This window comes from Oryctolagus cuniculus, chromosome 12 (genome assembly GCF_964237555.1).
Source record: "Oryctolagus cuniculus chromosome 12, mOryCun1.1, whole genome shotgun sequence".
Lineage (NCBI taxonomy): Eukaryota > Metazoa > Chordata > Mammalia > Lagomorpha > Leporidae > Oryctolagus > Oryctolagus cuniculus.
In genome coordinates this window covers 105048103-105071796 of record NC_091443.1, presented here as the reverse complement: position 1 = coordinate 105071796, position 23694 = coordinate 105048103, and the positions used below count along the sequence as shown (strand labels likewise).

Here is a 23694-nt window from a genome sequence, read left to right as displayed (position 1 = left end):
CATTGATAATTGTTATATCTTCCTGTTGAATTGATCCCTTAATCATGATATAGTGTCCCTCTTTGTCTCTCTTAACAGTTTTTGTGATAAAGTTTATGTTGTCCGATATTAAGATGGCTACGCCCGCTCTTTTTTCATTTCTGTTGGCATGGTATATCTTTTTCCAGCCTTTCACTTTCAGTCTGTATGGATCTTTGTTGGAAAGATGTGTTTCTTGTAAGCAGCAAATAGATGGGTTTTGTTCCTTAACCCAATCAGCCAATCGGTGTCTTTTAACTGGACAGTTCAGGCCATTCACGTTCAATGTGACTAATGATAAGTGGTAACTTTGCCCTGCCATTTGCCAAAGATAAGTTCTAATATATGCTTTGAATTCCCTGTGGTCTTTTGCTGTGAGGTTTCCTTCCTTGGTTTCCTTCCTTTACCTTCTTTCATATTGATGACCGTGTTTCTGTGTTTCTGTGTGTAACACATCTTTAAGCATCTTTTGCAGGGCTGGACGAGTGGCAACAAATTCTTTCAATTTCTATTTGCTATGAAAAGTCTTTATTTCACCTTCATTCACAAATGAGAGCTTTGCAGGATATAATATTCTGGGCTGGCAGTTGTTCTCTCTTAGTACCTGGGCTATATCTCGCCATTCCCTCCTAGCTTGTAGAGTTTCTGATGAGAAGTCAGCTGTGAGTCTGATTGGAGATCCTCTGAGAGTAATCTGACGTTTCTCTCTTGCACATTTTAGGATCTTTTCTTTATGTTTCACTGTGGAGAGTTTAATTACAACGTGTCGTGGTGAGGATCTCTTTTGGTCGTGTTTATTAGAGGTTCTGTGAGCTTCCTGTACTAGGATTTCTCTGTCCTTCTCCAAACCTGGGAAATTTTCTGCTAATATCTCACTAAAAAGGCCTTCTAATCCTTTCTCCCTCTCCATGCCTTCAGGAACTCCTAGAACCCGAATAGAAGAGGATACCAAGAAATGGAAAAATCTTCCATGCTCATGGATTGGAAGAATCAATATCATCAAAATGTCCATTCTCCCAAAAGAAATTTACAGATTCAATGCAATACCAATCAAGATACCGAAGACCTTCTTCTCAGATCTGGAAAAAATGATGCTGAAATTTATATGGAGGCACAAGAGACCTCGAATAGCTAAAGCAATCTTGTACAACAAAAACAAAGCCGGAGGCATCACAATACCAGATTTCAGGACATACTACAGGGCAGTTGTAATCAAAACAGCATGGTACTGGTACAGAAACAGATGGATAGACCAATGGAACAGAATTGAAACACCAGAAATCAATCCAAACATCTACAGCCAACTTATATTTGATCAAGGATCTAAAACCAATTCCTGGAGCAAGGACAGTCTATTCAATAAATGGTGCTGGGAAAATTGGATTTCCACGTGCAGAATCATGAAGCAAGACCCCTACCTTACACCTTACACAAAAATCCACTCAACATGGATTAAAGACCTAAATCTACGACCTGACACCATCAAGTTACTAGAGAACATTGGAGAAACCCTTCAAGATATTGGCACAGGCAAAGAATTTCTGGAAAAGACCCGGGAGGCACAGGCAGTCAAAGCCAAAATCAACTATTGGGATTGCATCAAATTGAGAAGTTTCTGTACTGCAAAAGAAACAGTCAGGAGAATGAAGAGACAACCGACAGAATGGGAAAAAATATTTGCAAACTATGCAACAGATAAAGGGTTAATAACCAGAATCTACAAAGAGATCAAGAAACTCCACAAAAACAAAACCAACAACCCACTTAAGAGATGGGCCAAGGACCTCAATAGACATTTTTCAAAAGAGGAAATCCAAATGGCCAACAGGCACATGAAAAAATGTTCAAGGTCATTAGCAATCAGGGAAATGCAAATCAAAACCACAATGAGGTTTCACCTCACCCCGGTTAGAATGGCTCACATGCAGAAATCTACCAACAACAGATGCTGGCGAGGATGTGGGGAAAAAGGGACACTAACCCACTGTTGGTGGGAATGCAAACTGGTCAAGCCACTATGGAAGTCAGTCTGGAGATTCCTCAGAAACCTGAAGATAACCCTACCGTTCGACCCAGCCATCCCACTCCTTGGAATTTACCCAAAGGAATTTAAATTGGCAAACAAAAAAGCGGTCTGCACCCTAATGTTTATTGCAGCTCAATTCACAATAGCTAAGACCTGGAACCGACCTAAATGCCCATCAACGATAGACTGGATAAAGAAATTATGGGATATGTACTCTTTAGAATACTATACCGCAGTAAGAAACAACGAAATCCAGTCATTTGCAACAAAATGGAGGAATCTGGAACACATCATGCTGAGTGAAATAAGCCAGTCCCAAAGGGACAAATACCATATGTTCTCCCTGATTGGTGACGACTGACTGGACACCAAGAGGGAAACCTGTTGGAGTGAGGTGGACACTATGGGAAACGGTGGCTTGATCAGCATAGCCCTGACTGTTAATGAACAACTTAATACATTATCCCTCTTAGTAGTTTTTTTAATCTGTTCTACTTAATATGACTGATTTAGTTCTGTAATTGATGCACAGTTATTCTTAAGTGTTGAAAATTAACTGAAATATGATCCCTGTTGAACATGGGAGTGGGAATGGGAGAGGGAAGAGATGTATAATTTGGGACATGCTCAGGCTGACTTGCCCCAAGTGTTGGAGTTGGAAGCATACCAGGGGATTCCAATTCAATCCCATCGAGGTGGCATGTACCAATGCCATCTCACTGTTCCAGGTGATCAATTTCAGTTCACAGTTGGTCATGGTGGAGGGACTGGGAGTCAAAGGGAGCACATAGACAAGTCTAGTACCTGCTAACGCTAACCGATGGAGTAAATAAAGGGGAGAGTGATCCAACATGGGAAGTGAGATACTCAGCAGACTCATAGAATGGCAGATGTCCTAAATAGCACTCTGGCCTCAGAATCAGCCCTAAAGGCATTCGGATCTGGCTGAAAAGCCCATGAGAGTATTTCAGGCATGGAAAGCCAAGACACTCTGGCAAAAGATCTCTGTGAGTGAGATCCCAGTGGAAAGAACAGGTCATCAAAGAAGGAGGTACCTTTCTCTGAAGGGAGGAGAGAACCTCCACTTTGACTATGACCTTGTCTAAACAAGATAAGAGTCGGAGAACTCAGAGGGCTTCCATAGCCTTGGAAACTCATGACTAGAGCATGGGGAGATTACTGATGCCATAGACAGGAGTGTCAATTGGTAAAGTCAACAACAGGAGTCACTGTGCACTTACTCCTCATGTAGGATCTCTGTCCTTAATGTGCTGTGCATTGAGATTTAATGCTATAACGAGTACTCAAACAATATATTTCACTTTGTGTTTCTATGGGGGTACAAACTGTTGAAATCCTTACTTAATGCATACTAAACTGATCCTCTGTAAAAAAAAAAAAAAAAAAGAAATTATCAATTCCCAACTTGACTCTCACTGGGATTAAACATGACAATAGGTCTGCTCTGATTTCATCATCATTTAAAAAAAATCATCTATTATTTTTCACTTTATGTTTCTGTGTGGGAGCAAACTGTTGAAATCCATACTTAATGTATACTAAGCTGATCTTCTGTATATTAAGATAATCGAAAATGAATCTTGATGTGAATGGAAGGGGAGAGGGAGTGGGAAAGGGGAGGGTTGTGAGTGGGAGGGACGGTATCGGGGGAAGCCATTGTAATCCATAAGTCGTACTTTGGAAATTTATATTCATTAAATAAAAGTTTTAAAAAAAAAAAAAGAAAAGAAAAAGAAAAAGACAGCGAGCCCTTTCATGTTGGAGGAGCATGACTGCCATCCCTATCTCGAAAGACAGGCTAACGAGGGAAACGCATAACAGGCGTGTCGGGTCGTAGCCTTACGATGACAGGACAGCCTTCAGAGTGAGGACCCAGAGACCGGGGTGAACATCACCTTGCTGCGCATGCTCCATGAAGCAGTCTGATTGAACAGAGAGTGTAATCTCACACTGACAGACTGAGGGAGGCGGCAGCCCAGTAATTCTGGTCTGTTCAGATCCTTCGTGACTCTCGTATAGCTTTGCTTCCTCCTGCGCATGGGCAAGGCCCCTTCTGGAAGGGGAGCCCTGTGGCTTACAAGCAAAGTAGTCAGGGGCTGGCGCTGTGACATTAGGTTAAGCCCCCGCCTGCGGTACCAACATCCCATATGGGCCCCGGTTCCTGTCCTGGCTGCTGCTCTTCCAATCTAGCTCCCTGCTAGTGTGGCTGGAAAGACAGCGGAAGATATCCCAAGCGCACCCCCGTGGGAGACTCAGCAGAAGCTCTTGGCTCCCAATCGGCCCAGCTCCAGCCGTTACGGCCATCTGGGGGAACGAACTAGCAGACAGAAGACCTACCTCTTTGTCTTTCCCTCTCTCTGTCTGTAGTTCTGCTTGTGAAATAAAAAATAAATCTTAAAAAAAAAAAGTAGTTTCTTTACATTCAGCTCTTACACAGATCAGGGGAAGTAGAGTAATATTTTCAGGTTTTATGACTACCTTGGGGAAAAGATGTTCTGGCCTCTTTTTTACATTTTTTATTTATTTGGTTTCATTTTATTTGGAAGGCAGAGAGGATTCCCATCTACTGGTTCACTTCCCAAATGACCAGATCAGCCAAGGCTAGGCCAGGACAAAGCTGGGAGCCCAGAACTCAGTCCAGGTCCCCTATGTGGGTGGCAGGCACCCAACCACTTGAGCCATCACCTGCTGCCTCCCAAGGTGTGCATCTGCAGGAATCTGGAGAGGAAGCAGAGCAGAGACTTGAGCCAGGCACCCTGATTCGGGAGGCAGGTGTCCCAAGCAAGATCTTGACCATTCTGCCAAATGCCCAGCCCAGATGTTGATTTCGGTGACTCACCTTGGCGAAGAATTCTAATTTCTGTGGCTTGTCTTGGGGGGAAATGAGGGTGGAAGACAAGAGGGCAGGAGAGGATCAGGGAGAAGCTTCGCTTCTGCGGTCTTCACTTTGGGGGATCATTTTCTGAGCTCCAGGGCTGCACATCTAGTTGCCATATCCAACAAATCCAAATGGTGGACCTGAGAGTGAAGGCTGGCAGAGGGCAGGGCATCAGTGGAAACCTCTAAGCACCCAGGAGCACCGGGGACCGAGAACACACGAGGCCAGGAGGAGGGGGAGTGGCTCTTACCCACTGTGCAGCCTAAGCCTAGTGGCACGGGGAATGACTCTGGGGACACGGGCATCCCCTCCAGACTCTGCCTTCCTGGTTATCACTCTCTAGCTCAGTACCTGTTTCCTGTATTGAGCTCTGCACTTTCTAGGCAGACCCAGAAAACTAAGATGTAAATTATGCGTAAAGACAAATTGGTGCAGCTTCAAGTTGCACCATCAAAGTTGTTTGTGTAGAGTTTGTGTCAGCAAAAGGTCTTTTTTTTCTTTTTTTTTTTTCCTTTTTTCAAATATTTATTTATTTATTTGAAAGGCAGAGATACATAGAGAAACGGAGAAAGAGAGAGAGATTTTCCATCTGCTTGTTCACTCCCAAAATGGCCACAATGGCTGGGGCTGGGCCAGACCAAAGCCAGGAGCCAGTTGGGTCATCCTGGTCTCCCTCATGGGTGCAGGGATCCAAACACTTGGGCCATCCTCCACTGCTTATCCCAGGCCATTAGCAGGGAGCTGGATTCGAAGTGGAGCAGCAGGGACTCAAACCAGTGCCCATACAGGATGCTGGCACTGCAGGTGGAGGCTTAACCCTCTGCACCACAGTGCCAGCTCCGCAAGAGTTCTCATAAGGGTCCGAGAAATCGGGCAGGTGTTAAAACACGGAGTGTCCCTTTGGGTCAGCAGTACTTCTTCAGCAACGACAGTATCACACAGATCTGTTTTGCAACTTCCAGAAAAATCTTCCAACCAGAATTATGTTCAAACTTCTTTACAAATCCATTTTCCTGGAAGAGAGCAAATGTAACAGCTTTAGAATGAGTGGAGATTACATGTGCCAGCATAAAAAGCAAAGAACCTTCATTTTTTTTTTTTTTTTTGACAGGCAGAGTGGACAGTGAGAGAGAGACAGAGAGAAAGGTCTCCCTTTTACCGTTGGTTCACCCTCCAATGGCCACCGCAGCCGGTGCGCTGCAGCCGGTGTACCGCACTGATCCGAAGCCAGGAGCCAGGTGCTTCTCCTGGTCTCCCATGGGGTACAGGGCCCAAGTACTTGGGCCATCCTCCACTGCATTCCCGGGCCACAGCAGAGAGCTGGCCTGGAAGAGGGGCAACCGGGACAGAATCCGGCGCCCCGACCGGGACTAGAACCCGGTGTGCCGGCGCCACTAGGTGGAGGATTACCCTATTGAGCCACGGCGCCGGCCAAGAACCTTCATTTTAAATGATGTAAATAGGGCAAGTGTTTGGCACAGGGTTTAAGATGCCACTTAGGGTGACTACATTCCATATCAGAGTGCATGGGTTCGAGTCCCAGCTCCACCTCTGGTTTCAGCTTCCTGCTAATGTGCCCTGTGGAAGACAACAGATGATGGCTCAAGCACCTGGGTTCAAGCCACCCACTTGGGAGACCAGAATGAAGTACCTGGCCCCTGGCTTCAGGTTGGTCCAGCCTTGGCTGTTAGAAGCATTTGAGGAGTGAACCAGCAGGTAGAAGATTCTCTCTCTCTGCCTTCCATATACATAAAAATATATACTGCAAATAACCCGCTCTGTTCTTTTACTCCTTGTACTCTGTTCACCCTCATTTTTGTGCCCTGCTTCCAGGTCTGGTGTCCTCTACAGCAGCACTAACTGAGAGAGGTGTGAGCCATGTGTATAACTTTCATATTTTTGCAGCCATATTTTAAAATGTAAAAAGAAATAGGGACCGGTGTTATGGAGCAGCAGGTTAAGGAACCATCTGCAGTGCCAGCATCCTGTACGAGTGCCAGTTAGAGTCCTGGCTGCTCTGCTTCTGATCCAGCTCCCTGCTAATGCACCTGGGAAAGCAGCAGAAGAGGGCCCGAGTGCCACCATGTGGGAGACCTGGATGGAGTTCCAGGCTCCTGGCTTCAGCCTGGCCTTATCCTTGGCTGGTGTGGGCATTGGGGAGGGAACCAGTAAATGGAAGATGTCTCTCTCTCTCTCTCTCTCTTCTATCTCTATTTCTGGTTTTCAAATAAAATTTTTTTAATTTATTTACTTGAAAGTCAGAGTTACATAGAGAAGGAGAGGCAGAGAGAGAGAGGTCTTCCATCCACTGGTTCACTCCCCAGTTGGCCGCGACAGCCGGAGCCATGCCGATCTGAAGCCAGCAGCCAGGAGCTTCTTCCCAGTCTCCCCCGTGGGTGCAGGGGTCCAAGCATTTGGGCCATCTTCTACTGCTTTCCCAGGCCATAGCAGAGAGCTGGATCGGAAGTGGGATAGCTGGGTCTCAAAGCAGCGCCCATATGGGATGCCAGCACTGCAGGTGGTGGCTTTACCCACTACGCCACAGCCGACCCCTCAAATAAAATTGTTTAATTTAAAATTTTCCTTTAATGATATTCTGTGTATGTATGCAAATAAAGGTAATAGATATAAAATAGACATACAAGTAAGAATGCAGGGTGCCTTCAGGCATGCAGCAGGAAAGAAGGTATGCCCAGGTGTGATTCTTTCTGGGAAGGGTGACAGTGCATTAACTTCAGCCACCTTGGTTTCAAGAAAGCTAAGGCTCAGGTGGCTTTACGGCACTGCTGTGGACAGGTGTCCCCTCCAACGCTCCTGTTGAACTTGAATTGCCCTCATGAAGGTATTAAGAGGTAATCAGGGCCGGTGCCGCGGCTCACTAGGCTAATCCTCCGCCTTGCAGCACCCGTACACCGGGTTCTAGTCCTGGCTGGGGTGCCGGATTCTGTCCCGGTTGCCCCTCTTCCAGGCCAGCTCTCTGCTGTGGCCAGGGAGTGCAGTGGAGGATGGCCCAAGTGCTTGGGCCCTGCACCCCACAGGAGACCAGGAGAAGCACCTGGCTCCTGCCATCTGATCAGCGCGGTGCGCCGGCTGATCTGAAGGAGCCATTGGAGGGTGAACCAACGGCAAAGGAAGACCTTTCTCTCTGTCTCTCTCACTGTCCACTCTGCCTGTCAAAAAAAAAAAAAAAAAAAGAGGTAATCAGGCCACAGTGGGCACTGCCCCCAGAAGTGGATAAGACTGTTAGTGTGAGCGGGTTAGTTATTAAAGAAAGAAGCTGAGCCCCTTTCCTCTCTCTCTCTCAATCCCCCCCACCCCTCCTTCCCAGGGCTTCTGTTAGAGCAGCAGAAACTGGACCAGCACATGTATTGTGTCACTAACCCCAAGAAAACCAGACCTCGGGATTTTTTTTTTTTTTTTTTTTTTTTGACAATGTAGGCAAAGCCGTGATCTCCTGTCCCCTTCTCTACGGAGCGTTCACTACCCATTCAGGAAATAGTGGGCACTGGCCACCTGCCAGGTCCCACCTGAGGCAGGGGAGACAGGGGTGAGCCACGCAGCATCCCTGCCCTCACTAAGCTCCCGTCCTCATCGCTGCAACCCTCAATAAACAAAGAGGCCAGAAAGCACACGGCGTGACGTCAGCTGTGCCAACTGTTATGAAGGACACACGGCGGGGTACGGGGACAGGGGGGCGGTGGGCCTGTCAAGGGGGCTCCAGGAGGACTCCTCCGAGGACCACAGAGACCTGACCTGCCCGAGCCAGCGCAGATGCCCCGAGGGCGTGGTGCGTGAGAGGTCGTTAGAGACCAGAGTCCAGCAGTCAGGACTTTGCCTTCTTGTCACCAGAGAGAAGGGCTTTGATCTTGGACAGGATTTTTTTTTTTTTTTTTTTTTTTTTTTTGACAGACAGAGTAGACAGTGAGAGAGAGAGACAGAGAGAAAGGTCTTCCTTTGCTGTTGGTTCACCCTCCAATGGCCACTGCGGCCGGCGCACCGCGCTGATCCGAAGCCAGGAGCCAGGTGCTTCTCCTGGTCTCCCATGGGGTGCAGGGCCCAAGCACTTGGGCCATCCTCCACTGCACTCCCTGGCCACAGCAGAGAGCTGGCCTGGAAGAGGGGCAACCGGGACAGAATCCGGCGCCCCGACCGGGACTAGAACCCGGTGTGCCGGAGCCGCAAGGCGGAGGATTAGCCTAGTGAGCCACAGCGCCGGCTCTGATCTTGGACAGGATCTAATTCAAATTATTAAACTGTCACTCTGGGGGTGTTTGTGCATGGCTGAGACGCTGTTGAGAATCCTGCATCCCATGTGGGAGTGCCTGGGTTCGAGTCTCAACTCCACTCCGAATCACAGCCTCCTGCTAAGAACCCAAGCACGTGAGCCCTGCCACCCACATGGGAGACCTAGCTCAGTCTCCCGGCTCCGAGCAACCACCCTGACCATTCTGAGTTTTTGCGGGTGTTTGGGGAGTAAACCAGTGAATGGAAGATCTCCCTCTCTGCCTTTCAAATAAATCGATATAATTAAAGTTTTTAAATAAGTAAGTAAGTGTATGATAAATACCACGCCTGCTGTTCCATGGAGGAGGACAGACATAGCAGGTGAAGGCTGGAAGCAGGGAGGCTGCTAAGAGGCTACGGATGGAGTCAGGTGAGAGAGGGGGGCCCTGAGGCACTGGACAGACTGCATGTCACAGGTGCGGCCAGCCGGACGAGCTGACGCACTGCACGTGGGCCCGAGGGCGAGGAGTCGGGGCTGGGGCTCACGGCTGGAGAACTTTCCGGGAGGACTCCCAGGGGCAAGGGGCTTTGTCTAACACCTCTGTCAGGGCCTGCATTTCTGCATTGCTTGAAATAGGTTTCACTTTGCTTTTCAGTAAACGATTTCAAAATCTAGGCTAAAACACAAAATGACTATAAGAAGACTTATTGAATGGACTTAGATAAATAAATAAGCGTATTTAGTCAAAGGCCTGAACCAACACTTAAGATTGGGTTCCTCACTGCTACATGAACAAACCAAACACACAGTTCACAAACTGAAGGTCTCTGCACCTGGTTATGTGGCCTCAAATAGATTAGACCAAGAAGGAGAAAGGCTTTGAACATGTGGGCTACTGGGAAAGCACCAACTCTGACTGTACTCTCTTACTTTCAAAGGGGGCTTTCTTGGGGAATTAGAATAGTTTTTTAAGAACTATATATTTAAATCTCTTAGAATTCCCCCATATAACCCTCACAGTTGAATAGCATTTGACAGTTTACAAAGCACTTCTACAAAAATGCCTTCTAGGGGCCAGCGTGTGGCTCAACAGGTTAAGCCGCCACCTGCAATGCTGGCATCCCATAGGCTGATTCGAGTCCCAGCTGTTCCACTTCAGTCCAGCTCCCTGATAATGCACCTGGGAAAGCAGCAGAAGATGGCCATGTACGTGGGCCCCTGCACTTACGTGGGAAACTGAGATGGAGTTCCAGGTTCCTGTCTTCTGCCTGGCCCAATATTGGCTATTATGGCCATCTGGGGGAGTGAGCCAGTGGATGGAAGATCTGTCTCTCTCTCTCTCTCTCTCTCTCTCTCTCTGTCTTTGTCTCTGTCTCCATAAGTCTGCCTTTCAAATAAATAAATTAATTTTAAAAAACTCTTTTAATCCTCATAAGGGAGCTACTGTGGTCATCGTTATATATTCTGTATATAATATATATTATCATATTGTATCACATCATCTTGTTCTACACATTATATAGCAGGAATCTGAATGTCAGGGTACTTCAGCGACTTATCCAAGGCTGCACCTCTCACGAATGGAGGAGCAGGATTCAAACCTCCAGGCTTAGTGTTAATTCATTCAATTGTTCCATTCACAAATATGGGTCGAGGACCTTCTGTGCCACAGGCTCTGTGCTAAGTCTGAGGGGCACAGGATGTACTGAGTTGACGTGGTGTCTCTTGCCTGCGGCAAAGGGCCACCTGTTCTTTCCACTCCACTAGCACAGGAAAGCCACCGGACTCGAGAGAGGACAATCCCGAGGGCTGCAGCAGGTTTCGTCTCAAGCACATTCCCGAAGCTTCTAGGAACCAGTCTTTCCTTGTGCATGCTAAAGGCGCCCAAAACCAAAATAAACACCCTAGCTCTCCAGTGAGAAACGTATGGAAACTGCACCTTCACCGATTTCAGCACTTCCAACTGACAGAGGGGACAGGGATAAATGATAGTAAATATGGGAGAGGAAGGAAAAAAAATGAGAAGCTGCAAAAGGAAGGAGGGAAGGAAAGAAGGAGGCAAAAATGAGAGAGAGAATACGGTATGAGATTAGGAGTGAGTGCCATTATTGATACACCATTCGCGATGACTAATAACTAACTGCAGTTGGCCACCTTTAATCAGAACCTCTCAGGGGAAGCTAGGCCATACACCCACTAATAGGAACAATAACCCCAGACCTGTATTGTGTGCTCAATTGCAAGAACTGACCTGGGGGCTTTATATCTATTAACTGATTAGATTCCTGTGCCGGTCCCAGGAGGTAAGTTGCAATCCTCTGCTGGTTTTACAGATAAGAAAACAAGGCTTGGAGAAGGCAGCCAATTTCTTCAAGTCACACAGGTGGTACACACTGGAGGAACTCAGGTCTGTCTGGCTGAGTGCTCACACACCACCTTCCTTTTTTTTTTTTTTTTTTTTTTTTTTTTTTGAGACAGAGACAGAAACAGACACAGACAGACAGTTCCCATTTGCTCGCTTACTTCCCCAAAAGCCTACAACAGTGGGGCTGGCCCCCGGCTGAAATCAGGAGCTGTAAGTAATCCAGGTCTCCCACATGGTGGCAGAGACCCAAGTACTTGAGCCTGGCTGCCTCCCAGGGTCTGCATTAGCAGGAAGCTGGAGTCAGGACAGGTCCTGCGATCTGGGACAAGGGCATCCTGACCAGCATCTTACTGGCCAGCCCAACCCCCATCCTACATTACTGATCAGAAACTTTCCATAAAGTCTTTCATGATCACTGATTTCTTGAGTTTTCTCAGAAGAGTAGAACATGAGAAGTTAGCGCTCGTGTCTGGATAAAACCGTGAAAGGCCCCTTCCACTCTGCCCCTCTTCTTGTGGGCCTCCTGATTCTCCCGGCCTGGGCAGGTGATGGTGCATCCCCTCCCCTCCCCCCCGGAAACACACTCTTGTGCAGATCTGTCAAAGTCATCATGAAAAGCAGCTGTCAGGTTGCCAGGCCAGCACGCTGTCATCAACACGATCAGCGTCTCCTGTGAGCCACAGATGGCGCAACGAGATTGCTTAGACATGACATCCGAGAGTGTTCCCCTGGGAAGTGCGTCCTGCCGTACTCCATGCTCACACATGCTCCTGAGCCATCTCCACGAGACGAGCCCACTTCCAGGAATTCTCCACCGCACTGTTACACCCCTCCCTCATGACTTAGCAGTCCCAGAAGCTCACAACACTTCTTGTGAATGAGTTATAATTGGCAGCACCCGTGTTCCAAGGCACCGGGGAGGCAGACCAAGCCCATAGACCTTGCAAACTGGGGTTTTCCCCCAGGCTCTTCCGTGGGCCTCTGTGCTGGAGAATTTTTGCCGTCACTGGAAACCTACACGGTGCAGCTGAACTTTCCATCCGCCCTTCAGCATAGCTTTCCCGCCACCAACCGGAAGAAAACAGAGCCAAACTCCTCACAAGCTTTCCCCGCCCCCGCCCCCGCCCCAAGTCAGAGCTAAGAGTTCAGGAAGAAGAAAGTGACCGGGAAAGGGGAGTGATTGCAGTCAGGCCTAACAGGAAGGCCTTAGACATACGGCAAAGGCATCAAGGGAAAGATTAATAAATGTGATTGCATCAAACTTTTAAACGTTTACATGACTGAAGACAGCTGTAGCTTTAAAAGGTAATTTGCAAATTAGAATATACCTGCCGCATACATAAAAATGATCTGTATCCAGAATATTCAGAAATTCCCTATAAATCACTAAGAAAATACAATTTAGTAAGAAAATGAGCAAAAGACTGACAGGCAACAGCCGGAATAAGAATATCAAATGGCGAGGAAACATGACAAGCTGGTTAACCTTACTAGTAATCAAGGAAACAGGAATTAAAACAAGATGAACTAAATATTTTAAATTTTTTTTACTTATTTATGTATTATTTGAAAGGCATAAAGAGAGAGAAGCAGAGATCTCTCATCCACTGGTTTATTCCCCAAATACCCACAGCAGCTGAAAACAGGAGCCAGAAACTCAATCCAGGTCTTCCACACGGGTGGCAGGGCCCCAACCGCTTGAACCATCACCTGCGGCCTCCCAGGGTGCACACTGGTAGGAAGCTGGAATAGGGAGCAAAGCCAGGCCTTGAACTGAACCCAGGCGCTCCAATATGGGATTCAGGTGTCCAAGTGGCATCTTAACCACTGTGCCAAACACCCGCCCCACCCAAATGTAACCAGATGTTAACCGTCTTGGGGAGGCGGAAGCGCTGGCTATTCTGACGAGCTGCCGATGAAACAGACTTTGCAGGCAAGACACTCTGCTCAGGGCAACAGTCCAGTAGACGAGAAAATGTACATACACCATGACCTAGCAATTCCATTAACGCAACACCCACACGCACAAGGGGAGAGAGACAGGTAAAGTAGTCAACGAAGCATTGTTGCTGAGGGCAAGCCTGGAAAGAACCTAGATGTCCATCAGCCGTGAATGGCCAGCGATTCCCTAGCACTCACATACGGGGCACTCTGAACTCCACATGGGAACTCCGAAATGTCGTGCAACATAGAAGTCACAAGGAAGTTCATTCTGATGCAGGTAAGTGGTGAAACCCGCGTCTCCAAGGGGTCACCAGAAAGGTCACGAGATGAAAAAACTGCACGTGGCTTTCACAAAATCTTTGCACCGAGTAAACTGCTTTTTAACCCCCCTTCTCCATGAATTTATTGACGTACCCTCAAATTTTATATACCCTCGAGTGAAAAAAAATTTTGCAGAATAAGTAATATGTACTATTTTTATTTATAGAGAAAAAAATTTTGCCAACAAGTGCTCTGTATAATTTCTATAGAGAGAGTCAGTAAATGCAGTTTGCTTGGAAGATAATTGATAACAGTGGTTGTCTCTCAGGAGAGGTAAATCCAGGATTGGGGGTTGGCAAGAAGACCCATGGGGACACAAATGCTTTTAGGAAATAAATATCAAGGGACAGCATCATGGCACAGCAGATTAAGCTGCCACTTGGGACATCTGCATTCCACGTCAGATTGCTGGTTCAAGTCTCAGATCCTCCGCTTCTTTTTTATTTTTTTAAATAATTATTTATTTTATTTGAAAGTCAGAGTTACATAGAGAGAGAAGGAGAGGGAGGGAGAGAGAGAGAGAGAAAGAGAGACATCTTCCATCCACTGGTTCACTCCCCAGTTGGCCGCAACAGCCGGAGCTGTGCCTATCCGAAGCCAGGAGCCAGGAGCTTCCTCTAGGTCTCCCACACGGGTGCAAGGGCCCAAGCACTTGGGCCATCTACTGCTTTCCCAGGCCATAGCAGAGAGCTGCCGGAAGTGGAGCAGCCGGGACTCAAACTGGTGCCCATAATGGATGCCGGCACTGCAGGCTGCAGCTTTACCCACTGTGCCACAGTGCCAGCCCCAGATCCTCCACTTCTAATCTGGCTTCCTGCTAATGTACCTGGGAGGCAGTAGATGATAGCCCAATTCATGGGCCCCTGCTACCCCTGTGGGAGACTGGATTGAGTTCTGGGCTCCTGGCTTTGACCTGGCCCAGCCCAGGCTATTGTGAACATTTGGGGAGTGAACCAGAGATGGAAGATTCCCTCTCTCTCTCCCCCCCCTTCCTTTGTGAATTTCTCTCTCTCACTCACTTTGCCTTTGAAATAAATAATCCTTTAAAATATTAAATATTAATTTTAATATTAAAATATTAAATATTAATATTAAAATAAAGATTTAAAATAAACAAATATTTTGTGTCTACTGGGACACGAAAGAAAGCATACCTATCCAGCTGTGAAAGGTTTCTTTCCAAAATGAGTCCCAGTACAGGCCCTTACACAGTCTCGGCTTTGGAGACACTAATTATAAAGACTTTACTGGAAACTTCTTGAATAAAGGTTCTTGTCAGTGATGCAGTCTATTATTTGTTTTCAACAAGTTTTAACAGCCCAGCATTTGTCGAATTAGATCACTTAGAATTATCTTTGTAGGCAATGAACTTACAAAACTCTACCCCTGTCTTCTCTCAGTTCAGAAGTACCTAAACCTAACACCAGCTCCGTCTGTACTAACTCTATCACGACCACCTAGCAAAAGCTAAGTGCTGGGTGACAGTGTCTGTGGTGCAGAATGTCAAGATGCCTTGGAAAGACACTGTGTCAGTGCCCAGACCTCACTGCTGTCACCGAGACTGTACAGACTAAAAACTCAAATATCTTGGCGCTATAAAGTTCTAGGACTCATTGGAAGTCAGCCAGAGAGGTTTTTCTTTCCATTTTAAAAAATAGGAAAAAAAATACCTCTAAATGCAAATCAGCCAAGGAATGCAGAGCCTTAGGTAGACAGATGGTTTGTGGTGGTATTATTTGAAAGAGCAGGGCAGCTCCCAATACCCATTTCATAGCACAGGACAACAGCGAAGCTTTCCGTCACACATACCCAGCCTCCGTTTTGCCTTATCCATTCTCCCATCCTCCTCGTTATGAACTCAGCCACAAAATAAGGGATGGACTTGAACGTGTCCACATCTGGAACAGCCTGCTCCTGGAGGAGCTTCTTGGCCAGGACCCCTTCGAATGCAAATATGGTCACAATCCTGCCCCAGTTGATCACACCATCCTCAAACTCTTTCTCCATCACTTGGTTGAAAATTGTCCTGGCAGTCTCGACGGACGCGACAGGCACATTGTGCAGGTACGGTTGCAGAGCCTCTTCCACTTCTTGCTGGATGGAGAAGGTGACGTTCTGCAGCACCCTGGACGTTTTGCTCGGTCCCAGTCCAGGCTGTGGCGTCTTCAGGATGTACAGCAGATAGTCCTGAGCCAGTGTGTGCACATAGCCAAACTCGCAGTCACTCATCTTCTGCTGCTCGGAGAGCAGAGCCGGTGACTGCTTCTTCTGGAAGCTTCCGAAGCCCTGGGAGGCGAACATTTAAACAGAGGCTGACAGGGTAGTGGCTCATGACGGTATCTGGAAGTTGGTGGAATTTCACGTCCTTCCTGTTACTCATGTTCGTGTGGGCTGTCCGCGAAAAGAGAAAGTTGAAATTCGAAAGAGGAGATTTTCTCAGATGTATGCAACTTCCTTATCCTGTGACTGACGCCCCGGGGTAAATGCGAGGGTAGAAAGAACTTGAGATCTTTGCACGCTGCTAGTGGGAGTGGAGGATAGTACAACCCCCCTGGGAAAAAGCGTGGAAGATCCTTAAAAAGCTAAAGGTACAGTTACCAAAAGCCCCAGCAATGCCATGTGTAAGTATAGACACAAAAGAACTGAAGTAGGGCCTCCAGCAAATACTTACACTTGGACTTGAGTATCCAGCGTTATTCACAATGTTGCCTTTGAGTTGGCAACATCCCAAATTGTCATCAACAGGTGAATGGACAAGTACACTGTCCCGCCATGAAAGGAAATGAAGATCTGGCACCTGCCACACAGGTAAGACCTGCCCGGGGCAGAGCCAGGAGCTGGGGGCTCCAGCCAGGTCTCCCACGTGGGCGGCAGGGACCCGAGTGCTGGAGACATCACCTGCTGCCCCCCAGGGTGTGCATCAGCAGGGAGCCGCAGCAGAAGCAGATGTGGAACTATGCAGTTACTCTGATACAGGAAGCGGTATCCCAAGAGGTGGCTTAACCCGCAGCGCCCCAGCAGCCGCGCCTCGGACTTGCGTGTCTGAGCTATCGCCAGAGGGCTCAGGAGGAGGGAAGAGGTGCCGCCCAGGGTGCTCCTCAGTGGGACTGCAGCCGCCATGGGAACACACCTCCCAGCCTGCAGGAGAGTAGGCGACACGGGCCTCGCTGCCAGGCTGCGAGTGCATCCCGGACTGCACAGAGGCCACCCTGCCCCCAGGCCGCCCCGCCAGTCCTAACCAGGGTGCCCCCACCCACTCCTGGCCTGTCGCTGAGGCTCAGGCTTCCCTGCTGGCTCTGGGGAAGCCTGCCCTCCCTGCCCATCGTGCACCCCGCCCACCCTCCGGCCTTCCTCTCCCTAGGGGTCAGCCCTGTTGCAGTCCGACACCTCTCCAGCCTCCTCCCCACCTTCCCTCCCAGGGGTTTTCCCCGGCAGTCCTCTTGCCCGTCTAGCAAGTCCCTTCACGGCCTTTGCTCTGTGGACTCCAGGACTGACCCGGGGACGGAGGAGCCACTCCTGCAGGCTTCCCCCGGGGAAGTCCTCCCGGGATCCACCTCCATGCACGGCTCTGTAATGCCTGATCCTCTGGGTCCAAAATCAGCTGCTTTAAAATTGTTTCACTATCCCGACTTCCCTTCATTCATTCATTGAATTTTAATTTTTATCTATTTGTGGATTTATTTCGGAGTGGGAAGATGTGTGTGTGTGTGTGTGTGTGTATGTGTGTGTATAGATAGAGACACAGAGAGAGAGGGAGAGAGAGAGGGAGAGAGAGAGGGAGAGAGAGAGGGAGAGAGAGAGAGAGAGAGTTTTCGCATCTGCTGGTTCACTCCCCAAATGCCAGCAAGGGCCCCGAGCAGGAGCCTGGCACTCCATCCTGATCTCCCCTGTGAGTGACAGAAGCCAGCCACTTAAGCCAGGACACCACCTCCCGGGGAGCACGTAAGCAGGAAACTGGATCTGGGAGTGGAGCCAGGTTCTGGAAGCAGGCACTGCGCTCCAGGAGGCTGCGTCCCAGCCAGGGTCTCAACCCCTAGGCCGAATGCCTGGGGCCGCTTTGAAATATTTCAAGAGGCTTCCGCATAGTTGCTTCCAAATAGAGACAAGAGGGAGGAAGACAAAGTCCTCTCCGAAGGAAAATGCTTTCTTTGTATAAAATTCAAAAGGGCTAGGTTGGGGAAGAGGGAGGTGCGGGTCAGAGAAAAGTGCTGGCCACAAAGCAGACGGGAAGGTGGGGAACCCCTTTCCCAGTGCCACTGTAATCTGAGCCTGCAATCACCAGGGTTGCAGATACAGGCCAGCAAGGACCCACTGTGGCTCCAAGGATGGGCTCCCATGTGGTAACTGACCGCCACCCCTCTCCCCTAAAAACAAACGAGGGGCCAGCATTGTGACCTAAGGGGTAAAGTCGCCACCTTGTGATGCCTCCACGAAGACGGGGAGCGACATAATGGTGCTGTGACTCGGATATGAAGCCTAGGCAGGGCTTAGTGTCGTTCCTCCATGAAGAGGGGGAGCGACATAATGGTGCCGTGACTCGGATAGGAAACCTAGGAGGGAAGAAGTGGAAAATACCAGAGAGAGAGACTAGCAAACAGCGTAGGGAAAAGCCGGACGAAAAAGGTGCCGGAAGAAACTATTGAAAGCCTAGGCATAGACTCAGATACGGACTACGGACTACGGGGGGAAGCTGGGAGAAATCTCTAAGGTCGAAAGCGAAAGTGAAAGCTAGAACAAACAGACTCGGATACGGACTGTGGGGAGAGGCCAGGAGAAATGAGGGAGGAATATTGTTGGAGGAAAGCTTGGGGAAACATACCGGGTAGAGAAAAATGTTAGGGAAATTGAAGCCGCGGGGGGCAGGCCGAGGCGGAAACGAAAGCCACTTTGGGATTCTCAAGTTAGCCCGGGAATAGGGGGCGAAAAGTTAAAACCAGAAGCGGAAACGTAAGCCTGGTTGGGATCCGTCTGATTAGCCCGGGGAGCAAAGGACGGGAAGCCAAACCGTGGGGCGGAGACGTAAGCTGGGTTGAATTCGCCAGGCTAGCCCGGGGAACTTAGATTGAATGCTAGTGGCGGAGACGTGAGCTGACGCTGTGTGGTTCGCGGAGGCTGCCGCGCGCAGAGAGAGCGTGCGGGGCACAAGTAGGTAGGGAACGCAGGGCTAGCGCGGAGACCGCGGAGTGTGCGCGCAAAGCCGAGCCGCGCAGAGCCGCGAAGCCGCGCAGATGAGAGAGGCGCGGGCTGAAGCGGCTCAGAGCCGGAAAGCCGCCGAGAAGCAGCCTCGGGGCGGGCGCCGGAAAGCCGCAGGGATAAGAGAAACAGAAGTTTAGAAGTAAAATGAGAGAAATGGGAATGTTGGCAGACAGAAGTAAAATGGGAGAAATAGGAATGCCCGGAGATAGAGAAATAGAGAAATAGAAAGGCCTCCCTACAATACTGCAATTAGAAGGCTTGGATTCGGTCTGCCCGATTAGTGAGGCGATGAGCACCTGCGGCGGCTAGCAGCTTATGCGCCGCAGGTCACCGAAGACAGGTATGAATTAACATCAGTAAGGCCTCCCCACAATACAGCAATTAGGAGGCTTGGATTCGGTCTGCCTGATTAAGGCGGTAAGCGCCAGCAGGCGGCTCGACCAAAGTATGAGCTGCAGGTCACCGAACACAGGCACACATCAGCGCCTAAAAACCTCCTCACAACATGGCGAAGAGAGGACCCGGATTCGGTTTGCCTGATTGATAGGACTTGTAAGAACCTGTGGCAACTCTAGCAAGTAGAGCAGAGTGTGTGCCGCGGGACACCGAAGACAGGCGCGTATCAACGCCAAAAAATAAAAAGAAAGGGGGATCTGTGGGGAGCAGCCCGGACTGGACTGAGTTACTGGAATTAAGACTTATTCTATGCATCTGCTCTCCCACAATATGGCGCTGGGAGAGAAGTAAACAGCTTCTGCACAGCTGCCTCCAGTTCAACCAATAAACTGTAGGACTTGCTCCTGATTGGAGGAGAGCAGCATACTCGGCGTGTGGGCAGCCGAGTTAGGATTGGTGGAAGAGGACTATATAGGAGGAGAGAGACGGCATGCACCAGGAACATCTAAGGGGAACATCTGAAGGAACGCCTGTGCAGCCCCCGAGAGAGCCGACCGGCGGTGTGCCGCTCCCCTGCGGAAGTGGGGAATGCGGCCAGGGGGAACTGCCCTTCCACGGAGGTGGAAGGGATAGTAGCCAACCCGGGAAGAACCAGCAGCAAACCCGGGGAGGGCCGAGCAGACGAAAGAACAGTGCAGGGTCCTGTGTCGTTCCTCCACGAAGAGGGGGAGCGACATAATGGTGCCGTGACTCGGATATGAAGCCTAGGCAGGGCTTAGTGTCGTTCCTCCACGAAGAGGGGGAGCGACATCGGCATCCTGTCTGAGTGCAGATTCAAGTCCCAGCTGCTCCACTTCCGATCCAGCTCTCTGCTGTGGCCTGGGAAAAGCAGCAGAGGATGGCCCAAGTCTCTGGGGTGCTGTGACTCACCTGGGAGACCCGGAAGAAGCTCCTGGCACCTGGCTTCGGACCAGCCTAGCACTGACCCTGGCAGTCATCTGGGGGGTGAACCATCGGATGGAAGATCTGTCCCCCTGAGTCTCTCCCGCTCTCTCTGTAACTCTGCCTTTCAAATAAATAAATACATCTTTAGCTTGCGCCGTGGCTCACTAGGCTAATCCTCTGCCTGCGGCACTGGCACACCGGGTTCTAGTCCTGGTCGGGGCGCCGGATTCTGTCCCGGTTGCCCCTCTTCCAGGCCAACTCTCTGCTGTGGCCCGGGAGTGCAGTGGAGGATGGCCCAAGTGCTTGGGCCCTGCACCCCATGGGAGACCAGGATAAGTACCTGGCTCCTGCCTTCGGATCAGCGCGGTGCGCCAGCTGCGGTGGCCATTGGAGGGTGAACCAATGGCAAAGGAAGACCTTTCTCTCTGTATCTCTCTCACTGTCCACTCTGCCTGTCAAAAAAAAAATTTAAAAAAAAATACATCTTTAAAAACAAACAAACAAGTCAGTGCTTAAACAAGAATCATAAGATTTGCTCATGAACCTGACTTATGGCAGGATTCCGCGGGAGTGAGTGGCCTCTGTTCCACGCCGTCCAACTGGAATGCCCCAAACAGTGGGGCTGTGTGCTGTTCTGCCCGGAGAACAGAAAGCAGTGGCTGACCCAAGCTAGGTTTCAATGGGAAGAAGAGGGAAGGGACCTGAAGCCACCCGGGGGGACGTGGGGACCCTCGAATGCAAGCTGCAGGACGAGGTGCGTGACCCGAGGGAGAGACGGCGGGGTGGTCACTTCCCTTTTCTCCAAAGGCGGAACCTAAACTTTTCTGGGCTTTCGGTGGCTTCGGGGGATGGGGCTTGAGGAGCACTCAGCCCTGGTTTGCTCTTTAGCTACTGAGCTTAGCAAAGCTACTTGCCTGTTCCAGGGCCCTGGCCTGGGCCTCCTTTCCATGGAGAAGAGTGATCATCAATGGAGACACAAAATAACCCAAAGCAGGGAGGGGGGATACGCAAGAAGCCACCTGCATGCCCCTCCACCCCCATCATTTCCCTCAGTTCTGTGAGTCCAAGCCTTTGCAATCAGAAAACACGACAGAAGTGGCCAGCGCTGTGGCACAGTGGGTTAAGCCACCGCTTGCAATGCCAGCATCCCATATCGAAGCGTTGTTTCCAGTCTGGCTGTTCCGCTTCCGATCCAGCTCCCTGCTAATGCCCTTGGGAAGGCAGAAGAAGATGGCCCAAGTGCTTGGGTCCACGCAACTCACATGGGAGACTGGATGCAGTTCCAGGCTCTTGGCTTCGGCCTGGCCCCACCCTGGCTATCGCACCGACATGTGGTGAGAGACCCAGTAGATGGTAGAGCTCTTGTCCTCATCTCTCTCTCTCTTACTCTGCCTTTCAAATATAAATAAATAAATAATTTTTAAAAACAAAACACAATAGCCGGCGCCGCGGCTCACTAGGCTAATCCTCTGCCTTGCGGCGCCGGCACCCCGGGGTTCTAGTCCCGGTCGGGGTGCCGGATTCTGTCCCGGTTGCCCCTCTTCCAGGCCAGCTCTCTGCTGTGGCCCAGGAGTGCAGTGGAGGATGGCCCAAGTGCTTGGGCCCTGCACCCCATAGGAGACCAGGAGGAAGCACCTGGCTCCTGCTTTGGATCGGCGCAGCAGCCAGCCATAGCAGCCATTTGGGGAGTAAACCAACAGAAGGAAGACCTTTCTCTCTGTCTCTCTCTCTCTCACTGTCTAACTCTGCCTGTCAAAAAAAAAAAAAAAATAGAAGAAAAGTCCACTTATCAACTCCCCAGACCCTGGGCAGGACAAGCCAGAGGCCCCACGAGACCGGGCTTCTAGTGGAAGCTTGCCTCCTATCTTGGGAAACTAATCTCCAGGAAGTCCCGTGAACACAACCAGAAAGGACTCCTCCCCTCACCCAACACCACTGTGGTGTTGAGGAGCAAGGCTTAAGAGGGTACTGGAGAGGGCAAGTGGTTGTGACCCGAGGAAGGGGAGAAGCGGGGAGCAAGGAGACAGGTGTCAGGACGCCTGGCTGGTGGGGTAGAAGGCTTGCACGCAGGTTATGGAGGCCACGATGGAGATGAAGAGGAAGGAAGGCCAGGAGGGGATAGCACAGAGCACCCCATCTCCCACGGAGCAGCTGCGCACCACCGCTAATGCCACTCACCTGCCCTTCCCTGCCTTCCCTGCACACCTGTGTGCCGGGGCAGTGACCACAGCCGTGTCGCCTTACCCGCTCTGGGTCTTACTTTAGTGGCCCACACTCCTTCCCCCACCAACTCCTGCCTGGACCCCGCATTCTCAGCCTCCCAGCCCACTCCACCCCACCGGGCTCCCCCGCGATGCCTGCCCTGAGGCCGCCGGCTTCTTCCCCAGCTCCGGCAGTGTGTTCCTCCACTGTCTCTAACTGAAATGACTTGGCTTCCCTTCCTGTGTTTCCGAAACATCTCCATCTTCCAGATCCAGTCCGATCAAGCCTTCTCGATTCACCCCAGCCAGCTGGGATGTGCTGCGGAGGGGACCGCTGGCTGAGTGACAGCAGGTCCCATGGTGCGTCTTAGGCTGCCGCTCCCAGGCTGTGTCCTGCCCTTTGCTGGACCCCCGACCGGCAGCTCTCCTGGGGAAAGGACACCGTATGCTGCGCTATACGCCGGCGCTGTCACATACACGGCTGGTGCTAACCGTGGGCTACACAGCCACTGCCAGTAATGTCAGCCACACGTTTCGCAAACAGCCCATTTTCATGGCCGGGCTGCCCCTGTGGCTGCAACTACTTGAGCTTTCCTGTGAAGTGCTGCTAAGCAAAGCAAAAGCAAGATTTCCTTTTCTCTCCCCAAATGTCATCTCGGGGGAAGTCCAAGAGGAAAGCCTATTTGAATAGAACCTTTACGTGATCCGGGCAGAAGGCCTGGACTTTCCAGTGCCTTGAATGGGGTAGCAGATGATAACATCACTAACCAAAGAAGCAGAAGTGCCCCATGACAGCAAGTGAAACCAGGGCCCCTCCAGGGCACTGCTCAGCGAGAAGTTCAGGGCTCGGGGCACAGCAAAGAGCAAAGTCCCGAGAACTGACAGCCACCCACGCAGCCAACCACTCAGCCAGCTTTGCTGAGGACCCGTCACATGCCAGGCTCTGAGCTGGGCTCTAAGGGTACACACACAGGGGATGCATTTCACAGACTGAGAGCCCACCGTGTCACAGCAGTGTCACACAAACCACCGGAAATCCCACTGCAGAATCTGGAGTGCCACAGCACAAAGCGACAGGAACGTTCAGGCCAGGGGAGAACAAGAGGGCTGCCCCAAAGGGGGCTGACATCCAGGTGGGCTCCTATGGGATGAGTAGCG

At 50.1% G+C, this 23694-nt stretch overlaps 1 protein-coding gene and 1 long non-coding RNA gene across 4 annotated transcripts; one reads left to right on the top strand and one right to left on the bottom strand.

Moving 5' to 3' along the window:
* Positions 1–2146: 2146 nt before the first annotated feature.
* BCL2A1 (BCL2 related protein A1) lies at positions 2147–16723 on the bottom strand. Of its 3 annotated transcripts, XM_002722959.5 has the most exons (3): positions 16470–16723; positions 15608–16189; positions 2147–5956 (listed from the first exon to the last, which is right to left on the bottom strand). In XM_002722959.5, exons 2-3 carry the CDS (start codon positions 16097–16099, stop codon positions 5849–5851), a joined length of 600 nt encoding a protein of 199 aa, XP_002723005.4. In that variant the 5' UTR covers positions 16100–16189; positions 16470–16723; the 3' UTR covers positions 2147–5848. The 3 variants fall into 3 exon arrangements, with proteins under 3 accessions (XP_002723005.4, XP_069910705.1, XP_069910704.1); XM_070054604.1 differs by lacking the exon at positions 16470–16723 and having other exon boundaries at positions 15469–16245; XM_070054603.1 differs by lacking the exon at positions 16470–16723 and having other exon boundaries at positions 15608–16210.
* LOC138844753 (uncharacterized) lies at positions 16249–19177 on the top strand. The gene is made up of 3 exons (XR_011381077.1): positions 16249–16386; positions 16544–16606; positions 16711–19177. It is a non-coding gene; the product is annotated as an uncharacterized lncRNA (long non-coding RNA).
* The last annotated feature ends 4517 nt before the right edge of the window (positions 19178–23694 follow it).

Bases quoted from the DNA above. Each gene is read 5' to 3' on its own strand.
- BCL2A1 (XM_002722959.5), bottom strand. From the start codon at position 16,099: ATGTTCGCCTCCCAGGGCTTCGGAAGCTTCCAGAAGAAGCAGTCACCG. The intron at 5,957-15,607 runs GTATGTGTGACG...GCTCTCTTCCAG, and splicing joins TAAGGCAAAACGGAGGCTGG to GAAAATGGATTTGTAAAGAA.